Source organism: Saccharomycodes ludwigii, chromosome I (assembly GCF_020623625.1).
Source record: "Saccharomycodes ludwigii strain NBRC 1722 chromosome I, whole genome shotgun sequence".
Classification (NCBI taxonomy): Eukaryota; Fungi; Ascomycota; class Saccharomycetes; order Saccharomycodales; family Saccharomycodaceae; genus Saccharomycodes; species Saccharomycodes ludwigii.
The window spans coordinates 2755227-2780611 of NC_060200.1; the positions used below are offsets into that span (position 1 = coordinate 2755227).

Sequence of the window (25385 nt, forward strand, 5' to 3'; positions counted from 1 at the left end):
TTATTTTAATTTTTGCATCGTTTTCGCATAATTTTTTGCACAAATGGCGTTTGCCCGAGGACATCCTTTACTCCTCAATCGGATTATCATTTTTATGGTTTCGATAAGCCCGCCTGCTCGCCTTCCCCTCCCTCCTTTTTTTTTTTTTTTTTTTTTTTTTTCTTTCTTTCTTTTCTCTCTTTTTCTAAGTTTAATAATAATCTAATGAAAATACTCTTTGTATGATTACAAGTTCAAAAAACTTATCACTTTAGAGATTTAGTACTCACCAATTACAAATAAACACTGAATATATATATATATATATACCAAAGATAATAAAAATAGTAACTTAAAAATGCCGCAAGTTTCTAATACTACTAGGTTAGACGCACTAATCGAACAAGCCACTAGTGAAAATATACCTAATGGTGACATAGACTTAGCCACAAGTTTTGAAGTATCTGATGTCATAAGATCCAGGGCTATTCAACCAAAAGATTGTATGAGATGCCTAAAGAAAAGAATCACATCTACTAAAAACAACCCAAATGTACAGTTGTCCACTTGGCGATTAGTAGACATTTGTTTGAAAAATGGTGGGCTACCTTTTATTAGAGAAATTTGTTCTAGAGAATTTATGGAATGTTTTGAATCCGTTATTATTGGCAGTTCCAAAGAGTACGGCGGTGACTCTTACGATCCAGATTTATTTAAATTGTGTTGCCAGCTATTATTTGACTTAACAAACTTAAGCAATATTGATGGAAACGATGCCACCAGAACCTACAACAAATTAACACGAGAAAGAAATATTAAATTTGACACTGAAAAAAGCAACATGATGGATTACTCTGTTATTTCCAATAACTTTTTTGACTCTAAAACACCTGCTGATTGGATCGATTCTGATGCTTGTATGATTTGTTCCGATACATTTAATATATTCAATAGAAAACATCACTGCAGATCTTGTGGTGGAATTTTTTGCAATAAAGATTCAGCCCATTTTATTCCGTTACCTGACTTGGGTATTATGGATGAAGTACGTGTCTGTGATAATTGCTACGATGACTATTCCTTTAAAAAGCAAAAATACTCCAACACAAAGAAAAAGCACCGTAACAATCATCATAATAAGATTAAGACTAATGAGGAACCAAACTTTGATGACGATTTGCAAAAAGCTATAGCTTTATCTTTGCAAGAATCTGGCCAGGGTAAAGAAGAAAAAATAGAAAAAGAACAGCAGCAACAACGGGAACTATCTGAAGAGGAAGATCCTGATTTGAAAGCAGCTATTGAAGCTAGTTTAAAAGAGGCGGAAAAACAAGGGCATATAAAAAAAGAAACGCCGGAGCCTATTATTCCGCCAAATACGGGTGAATTAAGCACTAGTGAAGAAGAAGATATTTATCTATTTGCTTCGTTGGTAGAAAAATTAAAAGGCCAACCGGTAACTGCTGTTTTACAAGATAATAACTTGGCCCAACTTTATCAAAATATTATTGCCTTGAAGGGTAAATTAAATTCTCAAGTTGCTGAGACAGCTTATAAATACAATACTTTTATAGATATGAATGCCAAGTTGTCTGACATCACCAATATTTATGATTCTATTTTGGAGAGACAATTACAATCAATTAACTTGAGCCAACAGAACAAGTATAATAGTGGCGTTGGTACAGCTCCTGTCATGCCAACTGACCCATATATGTATTATACTCAGACACAACAATCGCAATATACTTCTCCGATACCACAGCCACAATATTCTTCTCCAGTGCAACCTCCACAATATACTTCTCCAGTAACACAGCTACAATATACTTCTGCGGTGCAACAGCCACAACACACTTCTCCAGTAGCACAACCACAATACACTTCTCCGGTAGCACAGCCACAACACACTTCTCCAGTAGCACAGCCACAACACACTTCTCCAGTAGCACAGCCACAACACATTTCCCCAGTACCACAGCCACAATACACTTCCCCAGTAGCACAGCCACAATACACTTCCCCAGTAGCACAGCCACAATACACTTCCCCAGTAGCACAGCCACAATACACCAAACCTTCGCCAGTAGCACAGCCACAATACACCAAGACTTCCCCAGTACAACAGTCAGAACACCCTTCCCCTGTATTACAAGCACCACAATATCAATCCCAGCCCCCACAAAGTTTACCTCAATATGTCCCTGCGCAAAATGAATTACAAAGTATAGTTTTCACACCAAGTGAAGCACCATACCCTGAACAAAATGACGAAGTTATTCCTACGAAAATGAATAATTTGGAAAACAATGCTGTTGAAGAAACTGGCCAATCTTTTAAAAGCGAAACTGTCGTACCTTATCCTATCAAAAATGATGAAAAGGAAATGAAAGAAATTATTAATGATGGCTACGCAAATGTGGCTGGAAATGAAGCCCCTTATCCGGTTCCTATTACAAAAGTAAAATTTCCAACCGTTCCTGTTTCCAAACCTTCCCAAGTGAGTGCCGGCCCAAAAAAAGAGGAAGAGGATAAGGAAAGTCAAATCCAACCTGCACAGGAAGAAATGTTGATAGAATTGTAGATGAAAAAAAAAAAAAAAAAAAAAAAAAATTATATACACATATATATTGTTAAAATTTAATTTCTTCTACTTCTAAACCGCATCCATTACATCTTCGTATAACCATAGCTAGCCCTTCATCATTAACTTTATTTGTTTCTAAAGGTGCACTGAACTCGTGTATATGTTTTTCGCCAAACTTATTTTTTTGTAAAAGAGAAGTATATTCCTGAGCTCTAATTTTTTTTCTCATTTTCTTTAAATTCAGCTGAAATTTTTTCTCTTTCCTTTCCATTTTATTAACTTCTCTATCCTGCCATTCTTGGTCCAAACCTTCCTCCCCACCCCACTTGTTAAAGCTAAACTTTTCCACTTCACACCTTAAAAAAAGTTGCATCCTGGCAAATGTACCACTATGGGGATTGGCTTTTTCTATTCTATGAAACAAATTCTCATCATTTAGTTCAGGATCTGTTAATAAATAATCTTGTTTACATTCTGTCTTCGTTAACAAAGAGTATTTTTGTGGATGCTCCAAAACGCATTTTTTGCATATTTTTCTATTAAAGTATTTGAATAGAATTTTATCAAACTCATGATTTTTATGACATTCTTCACATGTAGGTAAATTTTTCAAATCAATGATTTCACCACCTAGATTCTGAATATTATCGGTATTTTCTACAACAAATGTTTCATCATCATCTTTACCAAATTTCAAACGTGATTTTTCAGCCTGTTCACGTTTCCAATCGTCAAATGTTTTTTCTTGATTTTCAAGCAAAGAATCCCTCTCTGATAACTGGTCATTATTAATAAATCCACCATAGCTATTTTCCATTGTTGAAAAATCATATTCTATAAAGTCTTTTCTTCTAACAGTTGGCCTTATATATTTCAATTCGGCTTTACCAGATGCATCCCGTTTGCTAAGCTCAGGCACGACGGTGTTATTATCATTTGATGGTATACTTTTATTTAGGGTATCTTTTGTAGTATTATTACTGATGATATCATTATTTGAGCTATTCACAACTGTAATTTGTGTTGATAAATTCTTATTATTATTTTGGTTAATCCTTGATTCCAATTTTTTTAATTTTGCTCTTGGTACTAGTCCCCTTTCTTTAAGCCTTTGTAATGCACGCTGTCTATTGGCTTCAATTTTTGCTTTTTGTTCAGCAGTCAAAACCATTTTTATTTTGTTATTTCTAGTAATATATTATATTGGTCAGACGTATACTACCTAACTAAAAAAAGAAAGGGAAATGAAAAAGCAAAAAAAAAAGCTTATTCCATGCTTTATTACTGCTTTTTTTTTTTTTTTTATAGCTTTTTTTTTATAGCTTTTTTTTATAACTTTTTTTATAACTTTTTTTTTTTTTTTTTTTTTTTTTTTTTTTTTTGACTCTTTTACTTTCCTTTTAATATTTTACATTACATACAAGAAAAAAAATGTACTATAACTTTCCTACCGTATCAATTTTAAAGACAGAAATAGTTTCAACTAGAAGAACTTTAAAATATCTATTCCATGTTATATATATATATATGTTGAATTTTATAAACCTTCCATGGTATAATCATATTGAATACCTGGTGTGACACTACTTATAAATTTTAAAAAAACTATTAAATATTGGTCAACTCTTAAACCGGAGTCTTGTAAAACTTCCCAGTCATCTTCATTTCCTAGATCGTCCATACTACCATCATCTTTAGTTCGATCAGGGTCGTTATTCCTTAACAATAACCTATTAATTAACATTTTCATTACGTTGGCATGTTTACAAGGATGTATGGATATCGAAATAATATTTTTCTTTGATTTTTTAAAAACAGGCAATGTCTCAATAGTGGCAGTTTTGGCCCTATAGTCCGGACTTATGTCTTGCAACATTTGATCCGGTGTTAATGGTAGTCCATTGGAATCAAACCCAACCAAATACATTTTCGGCACTCGATAAGAAGTGGAATAAGTAATATATAGATCATAATACCTTCTATTTTCATTAACTAATTCATACGGAGTGACAATATCGTCATCCTCATCCTCATCAAGTATTTCTTGTATTTCATTTTCTGCAACAGTTTTTGCATTGCTATTTTGCTGCGGCTCTCCGGTTTTACTAGTCAGTGTATTATAATTATATCTTTCATCAACAGTTTCTAGCACCCAACCATCCTTTTCTTCTTCAGTAAAATTGTCGCTACTACATCCAGCATTACTTTCCGTATTTTCTTCAGATATCCTTTTATCACAGACCACTTTCCTAGTAACCAAAAATTGTTTTTCTAATGGTAAGAAATCCCTGATCTCCAAAACAGATTTAGGGTTTTCACTACTTTCAATACCAGTGCCGTTCCATTTCCAAGTGGGAAACATATGTTGTAGATAATCGCCACTTGCAACAAATTCTTCAGGGGTGATCATACCAGTTTCCCTGAAGGTAGATTTATGAGAAATGGGAGTTAGATATTCTCTCCATGAAGATAGTGTTGATCTGATCATTATATAATGGTTTCTTTGAATGTATTTTTTCGGTGTTTATTTAGTTGAGGATAATAGTGATAAAATATTTTGTAATTAATGGTATATTAAATTAAAAGATGCTTTTTAAAGGGATGAGAAAGAGATTATTATGTTTTAATCATTTATTTATCAGTTATATATGTATTTGTATTCCGAACTGTGTGTTTGTAAACATTCGTATAAACAGAGGATAAAAACTGTCCGTATAATTAATAATTATTGCTGTTATCACTTATTCATATTGACATTCTTTTGCTACTAAAAAGGAAAAAAATATTTTTTTTTTTTTCTCTTATTTTTCCGTTAAAATAAAACTTATCCGATCTATCCTTTTATTTATTTTTATTTTTATTTTTATTTTTATTTTTATTTTTATTTTTTTTTTCTTCTTCATTTCTTTTCTTTTCTTAGATACAAAACTTTATTCAATTATTTGTAAACATAAATAGGCTAGAAGGATAGCCATAACCACACACACAACCCACACAATGGCTAAAAAGAAATCAGCTCCAGGTTCTATTAGAAAAAAAACTCACAAAAAAAATTCCAATGACTCTTTATTAAATAGTACAAAAAATAATGTAAATCAATCAGATTTAAGAAATAGACAAAATGGTTCATCGGCTAGTAGCAACACTGTCACCACCACCACTAAAATCTCCTCATATGATGATGATACCATAACTCAATCCAAAAATTCAATTGAAAAAGAACATAAAAAAATTGAGAACAAATCCTATTCTCAGAGAGCTGGAAAAAAATTGAAAGATCGGAGAAGAGTATTTTTCATGTTTGGTACTTTACTAGGAATTATAGTTGCATTTTATTTTGGCCAAAAGTCAAGCTATTTATCAGATAGCACAATGAGTCAATCTTTTGATAATTTAGTTAATTTTGAAAATTTCCAAGTAGCCTTAGATGATTGGAAAGAAGCATTGCCTAATGGACTAGTCAATATGTTTGGAGATTTCCAAACATATCTTACAGGGTTTGATTTTTCAAAAATATATCCAAATAACAAAAACGATTTAACAGAAAACTTTGCAGTGGGAAAACAACTAAGAAAAGAATTGAATTTAACCGATAAACATCCGGTGGTTATGGTTCCTGGTGTAATTACAACGGGGTTAGAAAGTTGGGGGTTATATGGGGACGCAGAATGCAGCAGTGAACAGCATTTCCGGAAAAGATTATGGGGATCGTTTTATATGTTAAAAACTATGGTTTTAGATAAAGTTTGTTGGTTAAAACATATTAAGCTAGATCCCATTACTGGGTTGGATCCGCCCAATTTTAAATTAAGGGCAGCGCAAGGCTTTGAAGCAACAGATTTTTTTGTAGCTGGGTATTGGATTTGGAATAAAATTTTGCAAAATTTGGGCGCTATTGGGTATGACCCCAACAAGATGGTGACTGCAGCATATGATTGGAGACTAGCTTATTTAGATTTAGAGAAAAGGGATAAATACTTTAGTAAATTAAAAGAACAAATTGAAGTTTCATACGAACTGACCGGTGAGAAAAGTGTCATATTTGGTCACTCAATGGGTGCACAGGTTGTATTTTATTTTTTAAAATGGGTTGAAGCAGAAGGTGAACATTATGGTAATGGTGGTTCTGACTGGTGTAATAAGTATATTGATACTGTTGTTGATATTGCAGGCTCCACTTTGGGTGCACCCAAATCTGTTCCGGCGCTAATTAGCGGCGAAATGAAGGATACAGTCCAGTTGAATGCTGTAGCAGTTTATGGTTTGGAGAAATTTTTCAGTAGAAGAGAAAGACTAGACATGTTGCGAACTTTTGGTGGTATACCATCGATGCTACCCAAAGGCGGGAACATGTTATGGGGGGATATACATTTTTCCAAAGAAGACGAATTACATAATAATACAGATACTTTTGGGAATTTTATTAGGTTTGTTGAAAACAAAGCGTTAGTGAAGAATAATAGTAACTTTCATTCATCTGTAATGAAGCACAATTTTACGATGGAAGATGCTCTCAATTATATAATAGAAAATAGTCCGTCATGGCTACATAATCGTATTGATGATCAATATTCATACGGGTTTGCTAAAACAGAAAAAGAGTTGCAAGAAAATGTTAAGCATCATTCTCATTGGAGCAATCCGTTGGAAGTTCCATTACCCAACGCACCAGATATGAAAATTGTTTGTTTATACGGCGTGGGTAATCCAACAGAACGTGCATATGTCTACACCAATGAAGATTATAACACAACTGGCATGAATATTACCATTGCGTATGATCAAGAACAATCGGTGTTTTTCACTGATGGCGATGGTACAATTCCTCTATTATCTCATAGCATGTGCCATAAATGGAAGCAAGGGAAATCAGCATACAATCCCGGCGGGTTAAAAGTTAAAGTTGTTGAATTAAAACATGAACCTAACAGATTTGATATTAGAGGTGGAGCAAAAAGTGCTGAACATGTTGACATATTGGGCAGTGCTGAGTTAAATGATTATTTGTTAAAAATCGCATCTGGTCATAATGAAATGATTGAGGAAAGGGTTATTACTAATATAAGCAGATGGGTTGATGAGCTCAACTTTCCACTATAAATTTTTTTTTTTTTTTTTGTAATTCTTTTTATTTTTGTAATTTTTTTTATTTTATGTTTTTAATTTTTATTGACGCGTTTTTTTTTACAACCGAAATTGGCGTATGTGAATGTAATATTTTAGTTTCTTTTCGTGATAAATGACATCAGAATATTATAATGGGGTTTCTTAGAAACACTTGCACTGCATTGACTATTACTACTATGATTTTTTTTATTTTTTATTTTATTTTTTTTTTTTTTTTTTTTTGGTGTTTTACAAAACAATTTTTTTTTTTTTTTTTTTTTGTTTTGTTTTGTTTTTTGTTTTGTTTTGGCGTAGTTACCAATTATAATTTGCTAGCACTAACAATGATAAAATATTATCGTGTGTTCAAACTTATTTTTCTATTGCAAAACACTAATAAGAACAACCTCATTTTAAAATTAGAAAAAGAGACAATCATCAGCACGAAAATGTCTAATCGTTTGCCATTAACCACATTATCAAAATCCCAAATTAACTCTATTATTCATTCACCATCAAAATGCAACAATAATAGTAATAATACCACCAATATATCCCCTACTAATAATCCTATTACTACTAGCCGTAGTATTTGCAGTAGTACAAACACAGCTATCACAGCTAGTGTTACGTCCACTGTTATTGATAATGATAATGCTGAAAGGACGAGCAGTACAAAAAGAAACCAATTTTCAGGACTGGATACATCTCCTTCAAAATCTGTTCTTCATAAGGGTAATGCCAAGAAAAAACTGTCATTAAATTCAACAACAAACATTCATAAAAATAGTATTAATTCAACCGCATCTGATTCTCCTTATAGCAATTCATATCATCGTACCACTGGCAATACAATTATCTTACCTGCTTTAAAAAAAAGACTTTTAAGAACAGAATTAGATAAATCCAACAATGTACTAGATAGTTTCACGGGAACCAAGCCTGCTTCTAGATCTAATAAAAATACTATATACAAAAAATTAGGACAAAAGAATACTACCTCTACCTTTCGTGCGAAATTGATTTGTGAAAAATTAAAAGTTAGATTAAAAATTGCATTGTTTAAACACCAGAACAACATTAAATCTATCAAACCTTTACTGCTAGAAAATGACTTGTATAAAAATAGCAAGAGAAATCCAAATAATATTACCCCACAAAAGAAATTAATAGGTAACACAGAAAAGAGCGATAATAGTTCAATAGTTCTCATTCCAAGCACTTCTGCTCATACAACCACTACTACAAATAATAACAACAATAAAGCTACTCCTGTCAGTGTCAAGGCAGCCAAATCGTTGTTGAGTTTGTATGAATCAGCATATCATTGATTAGATATACGAATTCCGACACTTTTCATTAAAGATCTGTGTGTATCTATGGACGTACATAATTCTATGTTACATTTGTATATTATAAATTACTTTCTATGTCGTTTAAAAGGGCAAAAAATCTTTATATTTTTTTTTTTTTTTTTTTTTTTTTTTCGCTTATTTTTTTTTTCGCCGTTTAGGAAATAAAATGTTTTTATTAGTATATTATATATATTATATATATATATATAGATAATTTTTTTTTTTTTTTTTTTTTTTTTTTTGATTTTTGAGCACATAATTACAGATTTTCGATTGTCCGTTCATTTTTTTATTTTTTTTTTTACATCTACAGAAGTGATTTATTAAAACAAAATGAATTTTTGAAAAAAAAAAAAACTCATATCAACGATTATCGAATCATCCTTTACTCCTCTTTCCTTTTATAGAGTATTCATGAATTTGTTAAGACTTTTTTTCTGGTTATCATTAATTTTTATTGGTGCAAACAAGTTATTTTATACTTGGCTTCCTACCAATTACATATTTGACCCTAAAACTTTAAATCAAATCTGTAATTCGGTTATTGAAAACCACAATGAAACGACCAATCCCGAAGCTCTATTGAACGACGTTCGTGATAGATTGGTTGAACATTATGGCGAACAATATATCAATAAATTTGTTAAAGAAGAATGGTTTTTTAATAATGCTGGTGGTGCAATGGGTCAAATGATTATTTTGCATGCTTCAATTAGTGAATATTTGATTTTCTTTGGCACCAGTGTTGGTACTGAAGGTCATACTGGTGTTCATTTCGCCGATGATTATTTTACAATCTTGGCAGGTGAACAAACTGCTACGTTACCTTATGAGTTGACAAAGGAAGTTTATAAACCTGGGATGACTCATCACTTACATAAGGGTTATTCCAAACAATATAGTATGCCTAGTGGATCATTTGCTTTGGAATTAGCTCAAGGCTGGATTCCAGCTATGTTGCCTTTTGGGTTTTTAGATACCTTTAGCAGTACGCTGGATTTCCATAACTTATACAGAACAGTTTATTTAACTGCCAGAGATATGGCTAAGAATTTGATTATAAATAGAAAGTTTTAGTTTAGTGTAAAGGATTCTTTTTTATCTATTTAATTTTTATACGATATATAAATGATATTGTTGTATAATTGAATTTATTTTTTATTTTTTTTTTTTTTTTTTTTGAAGGCTGGTACTTTTTGAAATTATTATACGGTGGGTGTATTCCGAATGTCACTCGGATATATCAATAATTTATGACATTATTATTATTATTATTATTATTATTATTATTTTAAGTTTCTTTTATAAATGTTACACCTTCACAACAAAAATAATAAACTCATAGAAAACTATAACATACTAAAAACAATGGCTACTACAGATGTTAACCAGAAATATGAACATGAAGGACTAGAATATATTAATAATCAAATAAATAGTGAAAATATGGAATTAATACCCCAACTATACCAATCATTATTTACTTTAATAAATAAAACAAGTGGTACCGATACCACCGGTAATGCAAACACAAATTTTAATATAGAAACTGCAAATATAAGACACAAATTAAAATTAGTCAAGAGTTATATACTTTCAGAATATAATGCTCGAAAGACTACAGATAACAATCAAGACCCAAAACAAGTTAATTTTGTAGAGCTTTTATCCAAAAGTGTTGAAGAATGGGAGGTGGAATGTGACAACAAAATCAAAGAATTGAATAATAAAAAACATATAATTTCTCTTTTACAAAATAAAATTACAAATAATAAATATACTGATTGAATTCTATGATTCATCATTAACATTCCACACTATCGTGCTATCCATACGCCTTTCGGACTATAAATACCGAACAAGGAAAAAAAAAAAAAAAAAAAAAAAGGAGTGCGGTATCTTCGTATAAAGTGATATACATAACAATATATAAAATAATATTTTTTTTTTTTTTTTTTTTTTTTAAGGTATTTCGTACTAAATTATATTTCATAGAACTCTTTGTAGATATTTGTTAAAAGGTAAAAATAAAAAAAAAAAAAAAAAAAAAAAAAAGAAAAAATTACATGAAAAAAATGAAAACAACAAAAAATTTTTTTTCTTTTTCATTTTTCATTTTTTTTCATTTTTAAATGTGGTAAATTGCTAATAGTTCAACCTTTTATTATTACTGTTACTATTGTCACTATTACTATTATTCTTATCGGTATTGATCTGCTTGTATTATTGTATATCTAAAAAAAAAAAAATAAGCACACAAACAGAAGAAAAATTAAAAGAATAATGTCTGCTCCAGCTAACCAATTACCTGTTGGTGATTTTTCACAATTAACAACTCCTTTGCCAGCTAGTCTGTCTCCAATTACTAATAATTCTCCTTCTGAGTCCAGCTCCTCTTCCAAATTTTTAAGTACTAACCCAGTTTTCACTTATTTAAATGGCGTTTATAACAATATTCATAATCACAGAAGGTCTCTTTCCTTAGTTAATCCAGGTACTATTGAAAATTTAAATAAGGAAGTTTCCAAAGATGTTTTTGTCAGCCAATATTTTTTCACTGGTTTAAGAGCTGATTTAAATAAAATCTTCAATATAAACCCAGCTTTTCAAACTTCTCATACTTTTTCTATTGGTTCTCAATCTTTGCCAAGTTATGCATTTAGTGCTATGCTTGTCAATGACAAGTTGTTTGCTCAGGGTAATGTTGACAATGAATTTGGTCTTAGTGGTAGAGTCAATTATGGTTGGGATAAATCTAATATCTCCAAGTTAACTTTACAAATTGCTGCTAGTCAACCAACTATGTTACAATTGGAACATGATTACCAAGGCTCTGATTTCTCTTTGAACTTTAAAGCTTTGAATCCAGACTTGTTACAAGGTAACAAATTCACCGGTGTTGCTGTCGGATCTATTTTACAAAGTATTACTTCTAATTTGGCTGTTGGCCTGGAAACTATTTATTCTCGTTCTCAGGCAACCATGCCAGCTGATTCTGCCATCTCATATTTTGGTCGTTATGTTTCCACCAAGAAAGATTGGATTGTTTCTGGTCAAGTTCAGGCTAGTGGTAATGTAATCGGTTCTTTCTGGCGTAAAGTCACACCAAACGTTGAAGCTGGTTTGGAAACTCAGTTGCAAGCTAGTTTACTCCCAATCAACGATCCTGTCATTGGTGCTCCAATCGGTTTCCAACCAACCATTGAAGGTGTCACCACTCTTGCTTGCAAATATGAATACAGATCATCATCTTTCCGTGGTGGTATTGATTCCAAGGGCAAAGTTTCTTGTTTTGTAGAAAAAAAGATTTTGCCAACTTTGGGTGTTTTGTTTTGTGGAGAAATAGATCATGCTACAAAGGATTGTAAAGTTGGTTGTGGTTTACAATTTGAAACTGCAGGTACTCATGAAATATTTATGATGCAACAAGGTTTGGATGTTAATGGTAATCCATTGCAAATGCCAGCTCAACCAACTGCTTAAATGTAGTGTTTATATGCGTGCGTGTGTTTGCTTTATATTGTAAATATATATTATCATTTTGTTTTTTTATCTATTTATTTTTTATTTTTTTATCTTTTATTTTTTATTTTTATTTGTTTTGGTAAAGATGAGTGTTATTTTTTTTTTTTTAATGCTGCAATATCACCGCCTTTAGTTGTGATTTTTTTATTTCTTTTCAATCGATTAAATGGATGATATATATATATTTATTTTATCTTCCTCCTCCTTTGTCCATCTCTATTTACCTCATCTTTATTTTGCTACTATTATTTTTTTCACCATAACGAAAATAATAACGATGATAATAATAAATATGTATATGACTTGTTTATAGTAATGCTAAATAATAGAATGAAAAAAAAAAAAAAAAAAAAAAAAAAAAAAAAAAAAAAAAAGACATTAAATAAATATATAAGTAACTAGTCTATAAATTTTTTAAATAAATCTTCTAATTTGGTATCGTTATAAAATTCTAGTGGAACTGAAATAGACCTCCTATTTAATAATTTTCTATCAGATCTGACATTAGAAAAAGGGTCTATTACAAAGGATGTATTATTATTATTATTATTATCGTTTAAATAATCTCTATCAATCATATCATAACTACTAAATCTTTTATTTTTTGCCTTGTTATTGTTAGAAGAGAAATTAATATCTGTTTTATTAAAAAAAGTGTTCAAAGTTCCGTTAGAAAGCTCATTATTTGTTTTCTTATATGTAATATTACTCATTGCATTTTGGAACACTTGATTTACTCTTTTATTATAGAGTAAATTTTCTTGATATTTGGAAGATGTTACCATGGAACCACTTATATCATTGCAAAATTCTTCATCTCCAGTTACTTCATAATCATCATCTGAATATAAAAACTCTTCTATTTCATCCGTTTCCAGTTCTTCTTTTACCACCGAGTATAGTTGGTAATTACAGATTTTACTTAAAACATCAATAAATTCTAATCTCGAGGAAGTAAGCATGTCTTCAGGAAATATTAATTCCCAATACTTCAGGGTTGGTAGGGACGCAAAAAAATATATTTGATAACGTAAATTATCTTTACTAATGTTAACGATTTTCAACTTGGGCAATATTGGATTGACTATTTTATCATTTTTCCCTAATGAGAGATAGCAACCTATACTTATATTATTTTCATCCATAGTTTTGATCTCATAGATTTCAATCGGTTCTTCAATGACTAGGGCCTGTCGTATTTCCTTGGTCAAGCCGTGGTCTTGTGTTGTTTTTAAAGTACTACCATAACTACTGGAACTACAGTTAGTACTAGTACTACTATGATTATCACTTATTAGGGTATCATTACTCTCACTAGCTCCATCCACACCAGATATGAATCTTGAACTGCCTAATTTTTGCTGCTGATCATACACAATATTCACTGTTACCGATGGAAACTGAAATAATGAAACCCTTTGTGCGCTCATAGGTCTTTTCCTATGTTGCAATAAGCTATTTTTCCTTGATGGTTTATTATTGCTGCTGGGTGTAACTTTATTAGGACTATCAATGGTGCTAGAACTAGATTTTTTTTTCTTTGCTGCATTAATCTTTGTTGGGGTACTATCAGTGCTTATTTTCGATAATGCTGGTTTAAAATTATGAATTTTTTTACTACTACTGAGCATATTATATGGCGTTTTCATTTTGTTATAATAATAATTTTTTAGCTTATTATTTGTTGTGGAACTGGTATTATAAATTACAAAATTTCCCTGATTATTGTTATTATTGGTTGATGACATCAAAATAACTTATAAAAAATATCAATAGACTTCCGATACTTTGTTTGATACTCAAATAGAAACTTTGTTTGTCATGTGATTCTCTGTGGATGGGGGGAGGGGGTTTATTTTTAATTTAGAAAGGTTGCAGTTATAGTTACAAAGGCAAAATGCAATACATTATAAATAGATATCAATAATGGAAAGAGAAAAGGAAAAAAGAAAGACAGAAGTAAATACGATGTTCTATTTATAACATAAACAAAACAAGTCAATGGTGCAGAAATCTAAAAGTTTTACATATAAAAGCAAAAACTGAATTTAAAAAAGAAAAAAAGAAAATAAATAAATTATATTGATATAGATTTATCATATACAATTATCGTGTTTTATTTTATTTTGTTTTGTTTTGTTTTGTTTTGTTTATCATATTTTATTTCTACCACCGCTTCCTCGTTGGGATCTATATATTCCGAAACACCGAATGTACACACTCCGGCAACCATATCCGTCAAGAAAAAAAAAGAAAAGAAAAAGAAAAAGAAAAGAAAAAAAAAAGAGAAACAAAAAATAAAATCAATCTGGATTAAACAAGTGATCTAGTCATTTAAAAAACATAATCACATACACATATATATATCTAGGATATACGTATATATAATTTTACATAAACTATAAAATATTAAAATAAAAAATAAAAAAAAAAAAAAAATACATTAAAAATTTAAGACTTACAACTTCTTTCTACCCACTAGATGGTCAGCAATTATTCTTGTCTTTGTCCAATGAATAAATTTAGGCATTCTCTTACTAATTTCAGCTTCGAAATCATATAATTGGTTAATAGAAGTCAAAACAACGTGCGAACCCTTGATACCCAAAACTGAAGCAGTGGCATGTAATGCAATGTCATCTGGATCGTAACAATAGTTGTCAGAACGAGCTTCAGCAATAACATCTTGGTTATTTTCAATGAAATTAACTGCTCTAATGGCTAATCTTGTACCTCTCGTTCTATCAATTGGAGATGGCAATTCACCTTGTTGAACATGACCTGGAACAGCCCCCTTACAGTCAAATTCACCTTCGGCTTCTTCGGTAATAACATCGCTCAAGTGTTCAGCATTGAAAACTTTAGAAGCGTTAATACTCTTCAAAATCAAACGACCAAATCTATTTCTACCCTTTGATAACTCAAAGTATTCACGCATTGTTTTGATATCTTGTTGTAATTGTTCTAATGATATACCCTCTTCTGGAACATAAGAAACTTGGGCACCAACAGCCATAGAGGTTAAACTAGCTAGGTAACCGCTATTACCACCTTGAACTTCAACTACAAAGGCTCTATCTCTTGTGGAAGAAGCAGATTGTTTAATCACATCACAGTATTCCATCAAAGAGTTCAAAGCAGTGTCGGAACCCAAAGAATATTCAGAACCTGGAACATTGTTGGACAAAGTGGCTGGAATCAAAACCATTGGAATTCTAAAAGCAGGATAATTATCTCTAGCCCTTTCTAATTGATGTAAAGAAACAAAGGCTTCAAACCCACCAACAATAATCAAACCGTCAAATTGGTATTTTTGGAAATAGTAGGCAATCATACCAATATCGGCTTCTTCAGGAGTGGTTCTGTTGGTACCAATTTCGGAACCACCACGGCTTTGCCAGCCAATCATATCCAACCAATTCAAAGATCTAACGGATTCGTGTCTTGTCAAACCAGTCCAACCATTGTAAATAGCATATGGCTTGTGACCTTGAGACATACAATAGGTAGCCATAGAATAGACTGCACTGTTCATACCTCCTGCTGGAGCACCAATATTAACAATAGCAAGTCTCAATCTCTTGTCGTGTGGCAAGTTAGGTTTGTTGTGGTCAGCACTGTTAATAGCCATAAAATTGTTCAAATGCTCAATAAACTCGGTATCTCTTAATGACATTGCCTTTTTGAAATCTTTAGCTTGGATTGCTGCAGCAACATCCTTTGTCAACTTAACAGATTCAACCAAAGACTTTCTATGAATTTGATTTTCATTGATGGCAATTAATGGAGATGGTGTTTGTGGAGTACTTTCCAGAACAGCATCAACAGCTTCAACACCTTGCAAAGTGGCTAAAATACGATCAAAAGCAACTGGAGTACCACCTCTTTGGACGTGACCCAATATGGTGACCCTAGTGTCCAAGTGTAATCTATCAACTAAAACTTCCTTGACATCTTCAGCTTTAATTGGTGTCAAGTCAGCGGAAATAGCACCTTCGGCAACAATAACAATGGTGGTTCTTTTACCTCTGTTTCTATGTTTAGCGACAATGTCACACATTTGATCTTGCCAGTCTCTTGAGGAGGCTGGTTTTTCCGGAATCAAAATATAATCGGCAGATGTGGCAATACCAGCCATTAAGGCTAACCAACCACAGTTTCTGCCCATAACTTCAACAACAAAGGCTCTTGAGTGAGAAAAGGCAGTAGACTCAATATAATCAATGGCCGTACAAATTCTGTCTAAGGAAGAGTAAGCACCAATAGTTGCATCGGTAGTGGCCATATCGTTATCGATAGAACCAACAGTACCACAAATATTCAAGTGTTGATAAGTCTTATATTGGCCGCTGGTAATTCTGTTAGTGTCCAACAACTCCTTGATTAAAGATGGCCATTCGTGTCTGAATAAATCAGCACCAGTCAAGGAACCATCACCACCACAAACAATCAAGGCATCGACACCAGCTTCAATTAAATGCAAGGCACCTAACAATCTACCTTCTCTGGTTCTAAATTCTTTACAACGAGCAGTACCAATATTAGTACCACCTTGACTACTCCAATCACGAACGTCATCCCAACTCATTTGTTTGATGTACTCTGGACCACCTTCAACTAAACCAGTATAACCTTCCATGACGGCGTAGGCACGACAGCCTCTGAACAAGGCTGTTCTAACAATAGCCCTAACGTTACTGTTCATACCTGGTGCATCACCACCTGAAGTCATAACAGCGATAGCTTTTCTGGAAGAGTCATCACCGGTAGATGACAATGGCAAGTATGGGAAAACATCGGAAGTCAATGTTTGGTGTTTAGAGATTAAATTAGAAACTGAACCAATGGAGGATAATTTGTTATCTGTAAACTTGGCGACATTGTTTGTGTTACCTGCGCTGGTTGGAGGACCTGTTGGTTTAGTGGAAATTGCATTCTTGGTGTTGGAAACACCGACCAAATTACCATTAGGGTCTAACGTGTACAATTCCATAGGGAATAAGTCACTTGGATACCCTTGGAACTTCAAGTCTGGGTATCTAGCCAATAAAACATCCAAAAAGGTCTTGATGTTGCTAGTATTTAAAACAAAAGATTCCTTTGTACTTGTTCTCCAATCTTTGGTGTCACGAATGAAAAGCAAATCTTGATAAGTTTCATCACATTTTGCTTGTTTAACTGGATCTTCACCTTCAAAGACAATCTTAATGGAAACGGTATTAGAATCGTTCGATAAAAAGGTTGCGTTGTTTGCACTTGAATCTTTATTCAATTGGAATAAAGTTAAATAAAAGTCGATAGTAGATTCATAATTCTTGGAGGAATAAGTTCTAACAGTGTATAGCGAAGTACCGTTCACTATAGGAATGTTTTCTGTCATTTTTATTTGGTAACTTTGTATTCTTTATTTGTTTGTATGTTGTTTGGTTTCCCAGCTGCAATGAGATAAGTTAAAGAAAAGAAAGGAAAAGCAGTTGTAAGATGACAAAAAAAAAGAAAAATGGAAAGAGATAAGACAAAAAGGAAAAGAAGAGAAAAAAGAAATTAATAACGAAAATAAAAATGTTTATGGTTGTTGTTGAAGCATAGAATGAAGGGGAAAGCAAAGGATTTAGAGAAAAAAAAAAAAAAAAAAAAAAAAAAAAAGGAGTTTCCTTGAACTTGGAAGGTTTAAAAGGATGTAGATGAATGATGGTAATGGCATCCTTAAAGAGAGAACGCAGAAGGGGGAAAAAAAAGAAAAAAAAAAAACAATTTTAACCGAAGACGAGAAAATTTAAATTTTTAGGTTTTTACTTTTATAGTTTGTTAGATTAAATTTTTATAAGGTAAGAAATTCTTATTTGTTATATTGCTGATGTCTCCTTTTTTTTATTTTTTTTTTTTTTTTTGATTATGATATTCAAATGTTGTTTGCACCACGATCTGGTTTCCTTTTTTAGTTATATTTGTAAAAGCAAAAAAAAAAAAAAAGAGAAAAAAAAGAGAAAAAGTAAGACCAAAAAATTAAAATAAAAAGAATATTCATTTTTATTTTTATTGGTAGTTAAATTTAAATTAGTTAAAAAAAAAAAAAAAAAAGACGAAGGCCATTATGTATTTTATTTGTACGGGTCTTTTTTAAAACGATAGAATAACATAACATGATGTAGTTTATCCTGCTGTCTGAGTGTGAACGCAGCCTTTTGCCTAAGAATTTAAGGGAAAATGAGAGAACGACACGGCCTGTTGACTTGCTTATAACAAAATCCATTTTTTTTTTTTTTTTTTTAATCAACTATCAAAATTGTACACTTGAACCGATCCACTCATAAATCAATTCTATCTTACTCCCCCCCATCCTTAATTTATTTATTTTAGAGGAAGTTGTCTATTCTGATACGTGATCGAATAATCATAAAATAATATAAAAATAATAATAATAATAGTGGAAGCTAAATGCAACTATATAATATATCCTAATTATACGAACGCGGAAAAAAAAAAAAAAAAAAAAAAAGAAAAATTAAACAAACCGCTTTTTTCTTTCCATTCTCTCTTTAGTCCGTACTTCAACAATAATGGTTTATATTATTTGTTATACATTTTTTTTTTTTAATATTACCACAAGGCAGCAAAGCTGAATAAATAAATAAAAAAAAGAAAAAAAAAAAACGCTAACAAACTGCGTTTGAATTTTCTTCATATACGCACTATCACAAAGTCAACCCGTATGGAACGATTTCAATGGAATAGTTGTCGGGATCTTTAATAAAGGCCAAATTCTTCATTTTACCTTGGTTATATTTAACCCCCCATTTGATATGATCTCCATATTTTGAATCAATTTCATTACACAACTCAGCAGGGTCCTTGCAGGAAATACAAATGTGTCCATAACCTTGCGGCTTGTCGTTCCCGTTATGATAATGAAAATCTGGTTCATTTTCAGTTCCCCAATTGTGAGTTAGTTCCAAAATCCCTTCTCTTTTCCATCTATTATTACCATTGTCTTCATTTTTTCCGTACGCTAAAAAATACGTTGTAAACTTGCCATTTGCATGCTCACTCACATCCACTAAATCCATACCTAAAACATTCTGATAAAATTGAACCGATTTCTTGGAGTCTTTAACACGAATCATTGTGTGATTTAATTTATAACCTTCGTCGGAAAACTGAACTCCATTTCTGGAGCCGTATTGTACCAATTCAATCCAATATCCGTCTGGGTCTAAAACAAAGGCAATATCCTTTTGTCTACCATCACTTAATTTCTTTCTAAACGTGACTTTTTGTTCGTTTTCTAGGTAATCACATGTTTTCACAATATCACAACAAGAAAAACAGACATGTCCAAACCCACGGTTTGGTTCAACGTTACCGTTGTTAACTTTGAAGGTTGGATCGTTTTCAGTTCCGTAATTGTGAGTCAACTCTAAAATACCGCTCGATTGGAAAACATCGATTTCGCCTTTAGAATTTTTCAATTTGCTTTTATTCTCATTAGTATCAAATCCTAGAAAGTATAAATCAAATTTGTATTCTGGAAACTTGTGTTGCTTTAACAATTTCATTCCAAATTTCTTGGTATAAAATTCAACACTAACTTTAGGGTCTTTGACACGTAAACAGGTATGGTTCAAAGTTATTTTTTGCAGACTTTTGATAACATGAGGATAGTAAGAAGATGTAGCCATTGTTGGTCTTGGTACTATTATTATATTTCTATGATCTTTAATTTTATTTGTTACATCTATAAAATTGAATTAATGCAGAAGAGTTAGAATATATTTAAAAAAAAAAAATATAATAAAATTTCATGTTAATTTAATACAATATTATCATTATTTATAATGTAACTTTTTATTTTATTTTTAATTTTTTTTTTTTTCTCTACTTATTCCTGCCTTTTTCTCCCCTATGCATTTTTAATAAAAAAAAAAATTGATACTTCGGATTTTATAAGCGGCGATCCCCACATTTAAAAATAACAAACAGTTTTATAAATGGATATCTAAATTCCGCTAATATATACTATTTCTTATTCTCATTCTATTTTATCATACAGTTTTATTCCATACATCAAACACAACAGTTCACAAACTAGGATTTAAAAAAAAAAAAAAAAAAAAAAGTTAAGAATTATACAGAAATAATCATCCTTCGTTGCACTTTCTTCAAACCATTGCTGTCATGATACGAAAAATTGTGGTACCATTTCTTTTAACCATTCTTCTTTATAAACAGGTGTACAATCTCTCATGAATTCTTTAGAAGTCATAATCAATTGATGGTATAATATTATCTTGTAAGGTTTCATACCCGCAGTTTTCATTCTACACGAAATTAAACTTGTAGGATGTAAAACCATCGAAATGTTGGAATTGTTTTGTTGTTTGTACTGTCCATTTCTTCCTATAATTGCAATATTATTTGGAAACCCACTAATAAAACTTTTAATAATACAACTTTCTAAGGAAATAGGAGAGCATCCTACCATATTATTACCATGTTTGTTATTTAAATCCATAATTTCACTCCTATTTTTACAATATCTCCACAATTGCTTTCTGATATTTTCCACTCTTGACATCGTTTTGCTTTGGATCTTATTAACAACACACCAACTCTTACTACAATTATTTTCTTTCCAAGCATTGTAAATGTTCAACAATAACATATGATCACTGACAACATTGGGGAACATGCTTGCTTTGTCCAAATTTTTTTCATTACTAAAGAGTGCTTGTGTCTCATGTAGCATGGCCACTATAGTCAAAACTGGTTCCAAAACACCAAATTTATCCGCTGCAACATATAAAACTTTTAAAAAATTAGGCTCGCAAGGGAAATCATTCATTATGTACCCTAAATGTGTTATTTGTCCCTTGCTGTTCAATCCACCTAATAAATACAAATTTTCTAAACCTTTACTCAATTGTGGAATACTTGGTCTATCTAGTAATGGGAAGTCTAGCAAGTTTTTCACACCTAACGACATTAATAATAAAATAACACTGCTAATATTGGTTCTTGATATTTCGGGCTGCGGCAACAATTCCAATTCATGTTCATAGCTCCATTTAGTAAATATTCTAAAGCATTTACCAGGACCTACACGCCCAGCTCTCCCGGCTCTTTGATCAACAGATGCTTTCGAACAAGGCACAGTTGATAACTGAGACATCCCAGTCTGCGGTATAAATGTTTTAATTTTCACAAACCCGGGATCTATTACATATTTAATACCATTAATGGTCAATGACGTTTCTGCAATGTTAGTGGCCAGAACTACCTTCCTATAGGCGGCAGGTGTTGGTTTAAAAATTTCTGCCTGTTGATCCTGTGGCAAATTGCCGTAGATTGGTGTTATTAACATTGGTATGCAATTGGTATCTTGTAGTTTGCAGTTTATATCTTGTAAAATTGAATTTAGGTACTCGATTTCATCTTGTCCCGTTAGGAAAACCAATATATCACCGGGAACAGGTTGCGATAAATGTATTTGAAAAATCGTTGTTAAAACAGCTTGTATGTAATTTGCTTCCGGTTGCAACGTGTAATGGATATCTACCGGGAACCTCCTACCTGGTACATTGAAAAGTCGTGCACCATCAAAAAACTCAGAAAATTTCGAAGCATTCATTGTTGCTGAAGATATTATCAACCTTAGCGGACGAAGCTGTTCATCGCCATTAACTTTATCACCAGTTAGTGGTCTGCTCTTCAATAGTTCTTTTAATAACCCTAATAATACATCTGTTGATAAAGTCCGTTCGTGTGCTTCATCTATCATGATACAATCGTATTTCAACAGTTTAGAATCCGCAAGGAATTCTCTTAATAACATACCATCGGTGACATATTTTAAAACCGTTGTTTGCTCATTACTTTTATCATCAAACCTAATGGTATATCCAACTTCTTGACCCAACTCAACATTCATTTCTTCACTAACCCTTTTAGCAACAGAGGTAGCTGCAACTCTACGTGGCTGTGTACAGGCAACTTTCCAATTTCTGTCCAAGACTAGGTATTGTGGTAATTGGGTCGTTTTACCGGAACCTGTTTCACCAACCACTATCAAAACTTGATTTTTATCAATAGCCTCCAATAACTGGGGTTTCATTTTAGTAATTGGTAGTTCCAAATCCTGCTTGCTTGCTGGATCATCACTGAAGTTTGCTCCTGGATCCACATTTTCATTATCTGGTGTAAAATCTATAAATGTCTCTTTATCAAACACATACTCGTATTTATCAGAACCTTTAACATATATTTCATCAGTGCTCAAATTCTGAGTCGCTTGTTTTAATTGCAATAATTCCCACTGCTCTGCTCCCTTTTTATTTAATTTATCATTAACAGTTCCAAAATTACCCTTTTCATCGGGTAAATGAAAATTTGCTTCGTATTTGGATTTGGTGACCCCTTTATCTTTATATAAAAGTGCAATTTCTTTTTGCAATTTGTATCGCTGATACCGTTGATCAGGCAAACTTTTGGAACTGTGGGTCAAATAAGGCAATTCATCTCTCTCAAATTTGTGTACAGATTCTACCAATTTTTGTAATTTCATATTTTCTTTTTTGTTCAAGTATTTTTTTTTAACCAAAACACGCAAATTGTCCAAACTTTCATCCTGAGGAGCTTTCTGGATCTTGTCAGTTTTTTTAGTGTTTAAAATATGCGGGGTTGGCTGCTGCTTTGGTTTTTGTAGCAAATTAGGTTGTTGTGGCAATTCATATTTGTCATTTATTTCATTAAAAACTCTTTTGACTCTTTTTTTAGCTTCACCTGTAAGACTAATAGGTGACTTTCTACCACTGCTATCAGTCATATCTGTAACCTTTTTTTTTTTTTTTTTTTTTTTTTTTTTTTTAATCAGTGTATATTTTTGCGTTATTCTTTTTGTTTAATCATTATTTTTATCTTATCATGCTTAAAAGTATCGACCAATCTTTGCATTAAATTAAGAGCTGTCGAAAAAAAAAAATATAATAATAAATAACTAAAAAAATATATATATATATTTCCGTCGGAGATAATATATAACCGTCTCTTTTATTTAATTTTCTTTTTTCTTTTTTTCTTTTTTTTTTTTTTTTCATTTTTTTTTTTTTTCCTTTTTTTTTGACACTACCACGCTGTTTTTCTTTTTAATAAAATACTGATTTAATATTTTAAAATCTCTTATAAATAAATACTTGGCTAACTTTTTATAAAACTTCATCTAATCTCTAACTAAAAGTAATGTTTATATTCCAACAGTGATAACAAAAAAAAAAAAATAAAAAATAAAAAAATTGATAGCTAAGAAACAGAAAAAAAAAAATAAAATAAAATTAAATAAAAATTAATGTCAGACCTTGAATTATCCTCATCAGTTACAACACCATCATCAACACCATCACCATCATCATCACCATCACCATCATTGACACCACCGTCCCTAAAAACAATTAAATATTTACCACCATGGACAGATCCATACATCATTGGAATTGCTGGAACAAGTGGTTCGGGGAAAACCAGCGTGGCTTCTAAAATTGTATCCAGTATGAACCAGCCCTGGACAGTTTTAATATCAATGGATAATTTTTATCATCCATTAACTCCAGAGCAACGAAATGAAGCATTATCTAATAATTTTGATTTTGATAAGCCCGAATCAATAGATATGGACGCTGTATATCAAGTTTTGAAGAACTTAAAAAGTGGGAAAAGGACAAAAATACCTGTTTATTCATTTAACTTGCATAATAGGATTCCCAATGAATTCATTAATATCTATGGTGCAAGGGTTATTGTATTTGAAGGTATTTACGCTTTGTATGATCCTAAAATCACAGCTATGATGGATTTGAAAATTTATGTCGATGCTGACTTGGATATCTGTTTGGCGCGCAGGCTATCCCGCGATATTATTAACAGAGGAAGGGACATTGACGGATGCATTCAACAATGGAACAGATTTGTCAAGCCCAATGCTGATAAATTTATTAAACCTACCATGAGAAACGCAGATGTAGTTATTCCCAGTGTCAGCGACAACAGTGTTGCGGTCCAATTATTGATTTCCCATATAAAAACCAAATTAATTGAAAAATCACAAGAACATGTAAAATATTTAAAAAACCTTACGGTTAATTATAGTGAAAAAATTACTTTAGATGCGGTCCAAGTTTTGCCTCAAACTAATCAAATCAACTGCATGCTAGATATCCTATTGGATAAATACACTTGTCGGGACGATTTTGTGTTTTACTTTGATAGATTATCTTCATTATTGCTAAATAAAGCACTGGACAATATGCCCAACATTATTCAATATAAAAATATTGAAACCTCAACAGGAATTAAAATTGAAAACAGCTGTTATTTGAATTATGAAAAAGTTTGTGCGGTGCAAATTATAAGATCTGGGGATTGTTTTGTGAAGTCATTAAAAAGAACGATACCATATATTCCAATGGGCAAGCTTTTAATTCAAAGTGACTCAACCACTGGTGAACCACAATTACATTTTGACAGTTTGCCCAGGGATATATCAACAAATTACGATGCAATTATTCTATTAGATGCACAGATAATTTCCGGTGCCGAGCTTATAATGGCAATCCAAGTTTTATATGATAATAATGTCCAATTAACTAAAATTAAAGTTGTTGTAATGATTGCTACTGAAATTGGCTTAAGGAGGATCATCAATGCGTTTGGAAGTGAATTACAAATTATAGTTGGAAAATTGGTTAAACATGAAGATTTAGAAACCAATCCATGGGCTAGAATAAGGTTTTTAGATTCAAAATATTTTGGCACCTAGAAAGAAGGTGGGGCCGGAGGTGGAA

General features: G+C 31.7%; 13 protein-coding genes across 13 annotated transcripts; 7 read left to right on the forward strand and 6 right to left on the reverse strand.

The window, feature by feature from the left end:
- Positions 1-337: 337 nt before the first annotated feature.
- On the forward strand, positions 338-2563 carry VPS27 (ESCRT-0 subunit protein VPS27; the record flags this gene model as incomplete). The annotated part of the gene is made up of 1 exon (XM_046080157.1): positions 338-2563. The coding sequence occupies one exon, from the start codon at positions 338-340 to the stop codon at positions 2561-2563; it is 2226 nt and encodes a 741-aa protein (XP_045937478.1).
- Positions 2564-2612: 49 nt separating this feature from the next.
- Positions 2613-3737, reverse strand: RAD14 (DNA repair protein RAD14; the record flags this gene model as incomplete). The annotated part of the gene is made up of 1 exon (XM_046080158.1): positions 2613-3737. The coding sequence occupies one exon, from the start codon at positions 3735-3737 to the stop codon at positions 2613-2615; it is 1125 nt and encodes a 374-aa protein (XP_045937479.1).
- A 366-nt stretch (positions 3738-4103) lies between these two features.
- ATG3 (Atg3p) lies at positions 4104-5054 on the reverse strand (the record flags this gene model as incomplete). The annotated part of the gene is made up of 1 exon (XM_046076983.1): positions 4104-5054. The coding sequence occupies one exon, from the start codon at positions 5052-5054 to the stop codon at positions 4104-4106; it is 951 nt and encodes a 316-aa protein (XP_045937480.1).
- Positions 5055-5563: 509 nt separating this feature from the next.
- Positions 5564-7666, forward strand: LRO1 (phospholipid:diacylglycerol acyltransferase; the record flags this gene model as incomplete). Its single annotated transcript, XM_046080159.1, has 1 exon — positions 5564-7666. One exon carries the CDS (start codon positions 5564-5566, stop codon positions 7664-7666), a length of 2103 nt encoding a protein of 700 aa, XP_045937481.1.
- A 455-nt stretch (positions 7667-8121) lies between these two features.
- Positions 8122-9003, forward strand: NRM1 (Nrm1p; the record flags this gene model as incomplete). The annotated part of the gene is made up of 1 exon (XM_046076828.1): positions 8122-9003. The coding sequence occupies one exon, from the start codon at positions 8122-8124 to the stop codon at positions 9001-9003; it is 882 nt and encodes a 293-aa protein (XP_045937482.1).
- A 438-nt stretch (positions 9004-9441) lies between these two features.
- Positions 9442-10104, forward strand: ERG2 (C-8 sterol isomerase ERG2; the record flags this gene model as incomplete). Its single annotated transcript, XM_046080160.1, has 1 exon — positions 9442-10104. One exon carries the CDS (start codon positions 9442-9444, stop codon positions 10102-10104), a length of 663 nt encoding a protein of 220 aa, XP_045937483.1.
- Positions 10105-10395: 291 nt separating this feature from the next.
- CSE2 (Cse2p) lies at positions 10396-10815 on the forward strand (the record flags this gene model as incomplete). Its single annotated transcript, XM_046080161.1, has 1 exon — positions 10396-10815. One exon carries the CDS (start codon positions 10396-10398, stop codon positions 10813-10815), a length of 420 nt encoding a protein of 139 aa, XP_045937484.1.
- A 495-nt stretch (positions 10816-11310) lies between these two features.
- On the forward strand, positions 11311-12510 carry TOM40 (TOM complex pore protein TOM40; the record flags this gene model as incomplete). The annotated part of the gene is made up of 1 exon (XM_046080162.1): positions 11311-12510. The coding sequence occupies one exon, from the start codon at positions 11311-11313 to the stop codon at positions 12508-12510; it is 1200 nt and encodes a 399-aa protein (XP_045937485.1).
- Positions 12511-12950: 440 nt separating this feature from the next.
- INP1 (Inp1p) lies at positions 12951-14201 on the reverse strand (the record flags this gene model as incomplete). Its single annotated transcript, XM_046080163.1, has 1 exon — positions 12951-14201. One exon carries the CDS (start codon positions 14199-14201, stop codon positions 12951-12953), a length of 1251 nt encoding a protein of 416 aa, XP_045937486.1.
- An 809-nt stretch (positions 14202-15010) lies between these two features.
- On the reverse strand, positions 15011-17932 carry PFK2 (6-phosphofructokinase subunit beta; the record flags this gene model as incomplete). The annotated part of the gene is made up of 1 exon (XM_046080164.1): positions 15011-17932. The coding sequence occupies one exon, from the start codon at positions 17930-17932 to the stop codon at positions 15011-15013; it is 2922 nt and encodes a 973-aa protein (XP_045937487.1).
- A 1315-nt stretch (positions 17933-19247) lies between these two features.
- On the reverse strand, positions 19248-20231 carry GLO1 (lactoylglutathione lyase GLO1; the record flags this gene model as incomplete). The annotated part of the gene is made up of 1 exon (XM_046080165.1): positions 19248-20231. One exon carries the CDS (start codon positions 20229-20231, stop codon positions 19248-19250), a length of 984 nt encoding a protein of 327 aa, XP_045937488.1.
- Positions 20232-20725: 494 nt separating this feature from the next.
- PRP2 (DEAH-box RNA-dependent ATPase PRP2) lies at positions 20726-23374 on the reverse strand (the record flags this gene model as incomplete). The annotated part of the gene is made up of 1 exon (XM_046080166.1): positions 20726-23374. The coding sequence occupies one exon, from the start codon at positions 23372-23374 to the stop codon at positions 20726-20728; it is 2649 nt and encodes an 882-aa protein (XP_045937489.1).
- A 519-nt stretch (positions 23375-23893) lies between these two features.
- On the forward strand, positions 23894-25360 carry URK1 (uridine kinase URK1; the record flags this gene model as incomplete). The annotated part of the gene is made up of 1 exon (XM_046080167.1): positions 23894-25360. One exon carries the CDS (start codon positions 23894-23896, stop codon positions 25358-25360), a length of 1467 nt encoding a protein of 488 aa, XP_045937490.1.
- Positions 25361-25385: the final 25 nt, after the last annotated feature.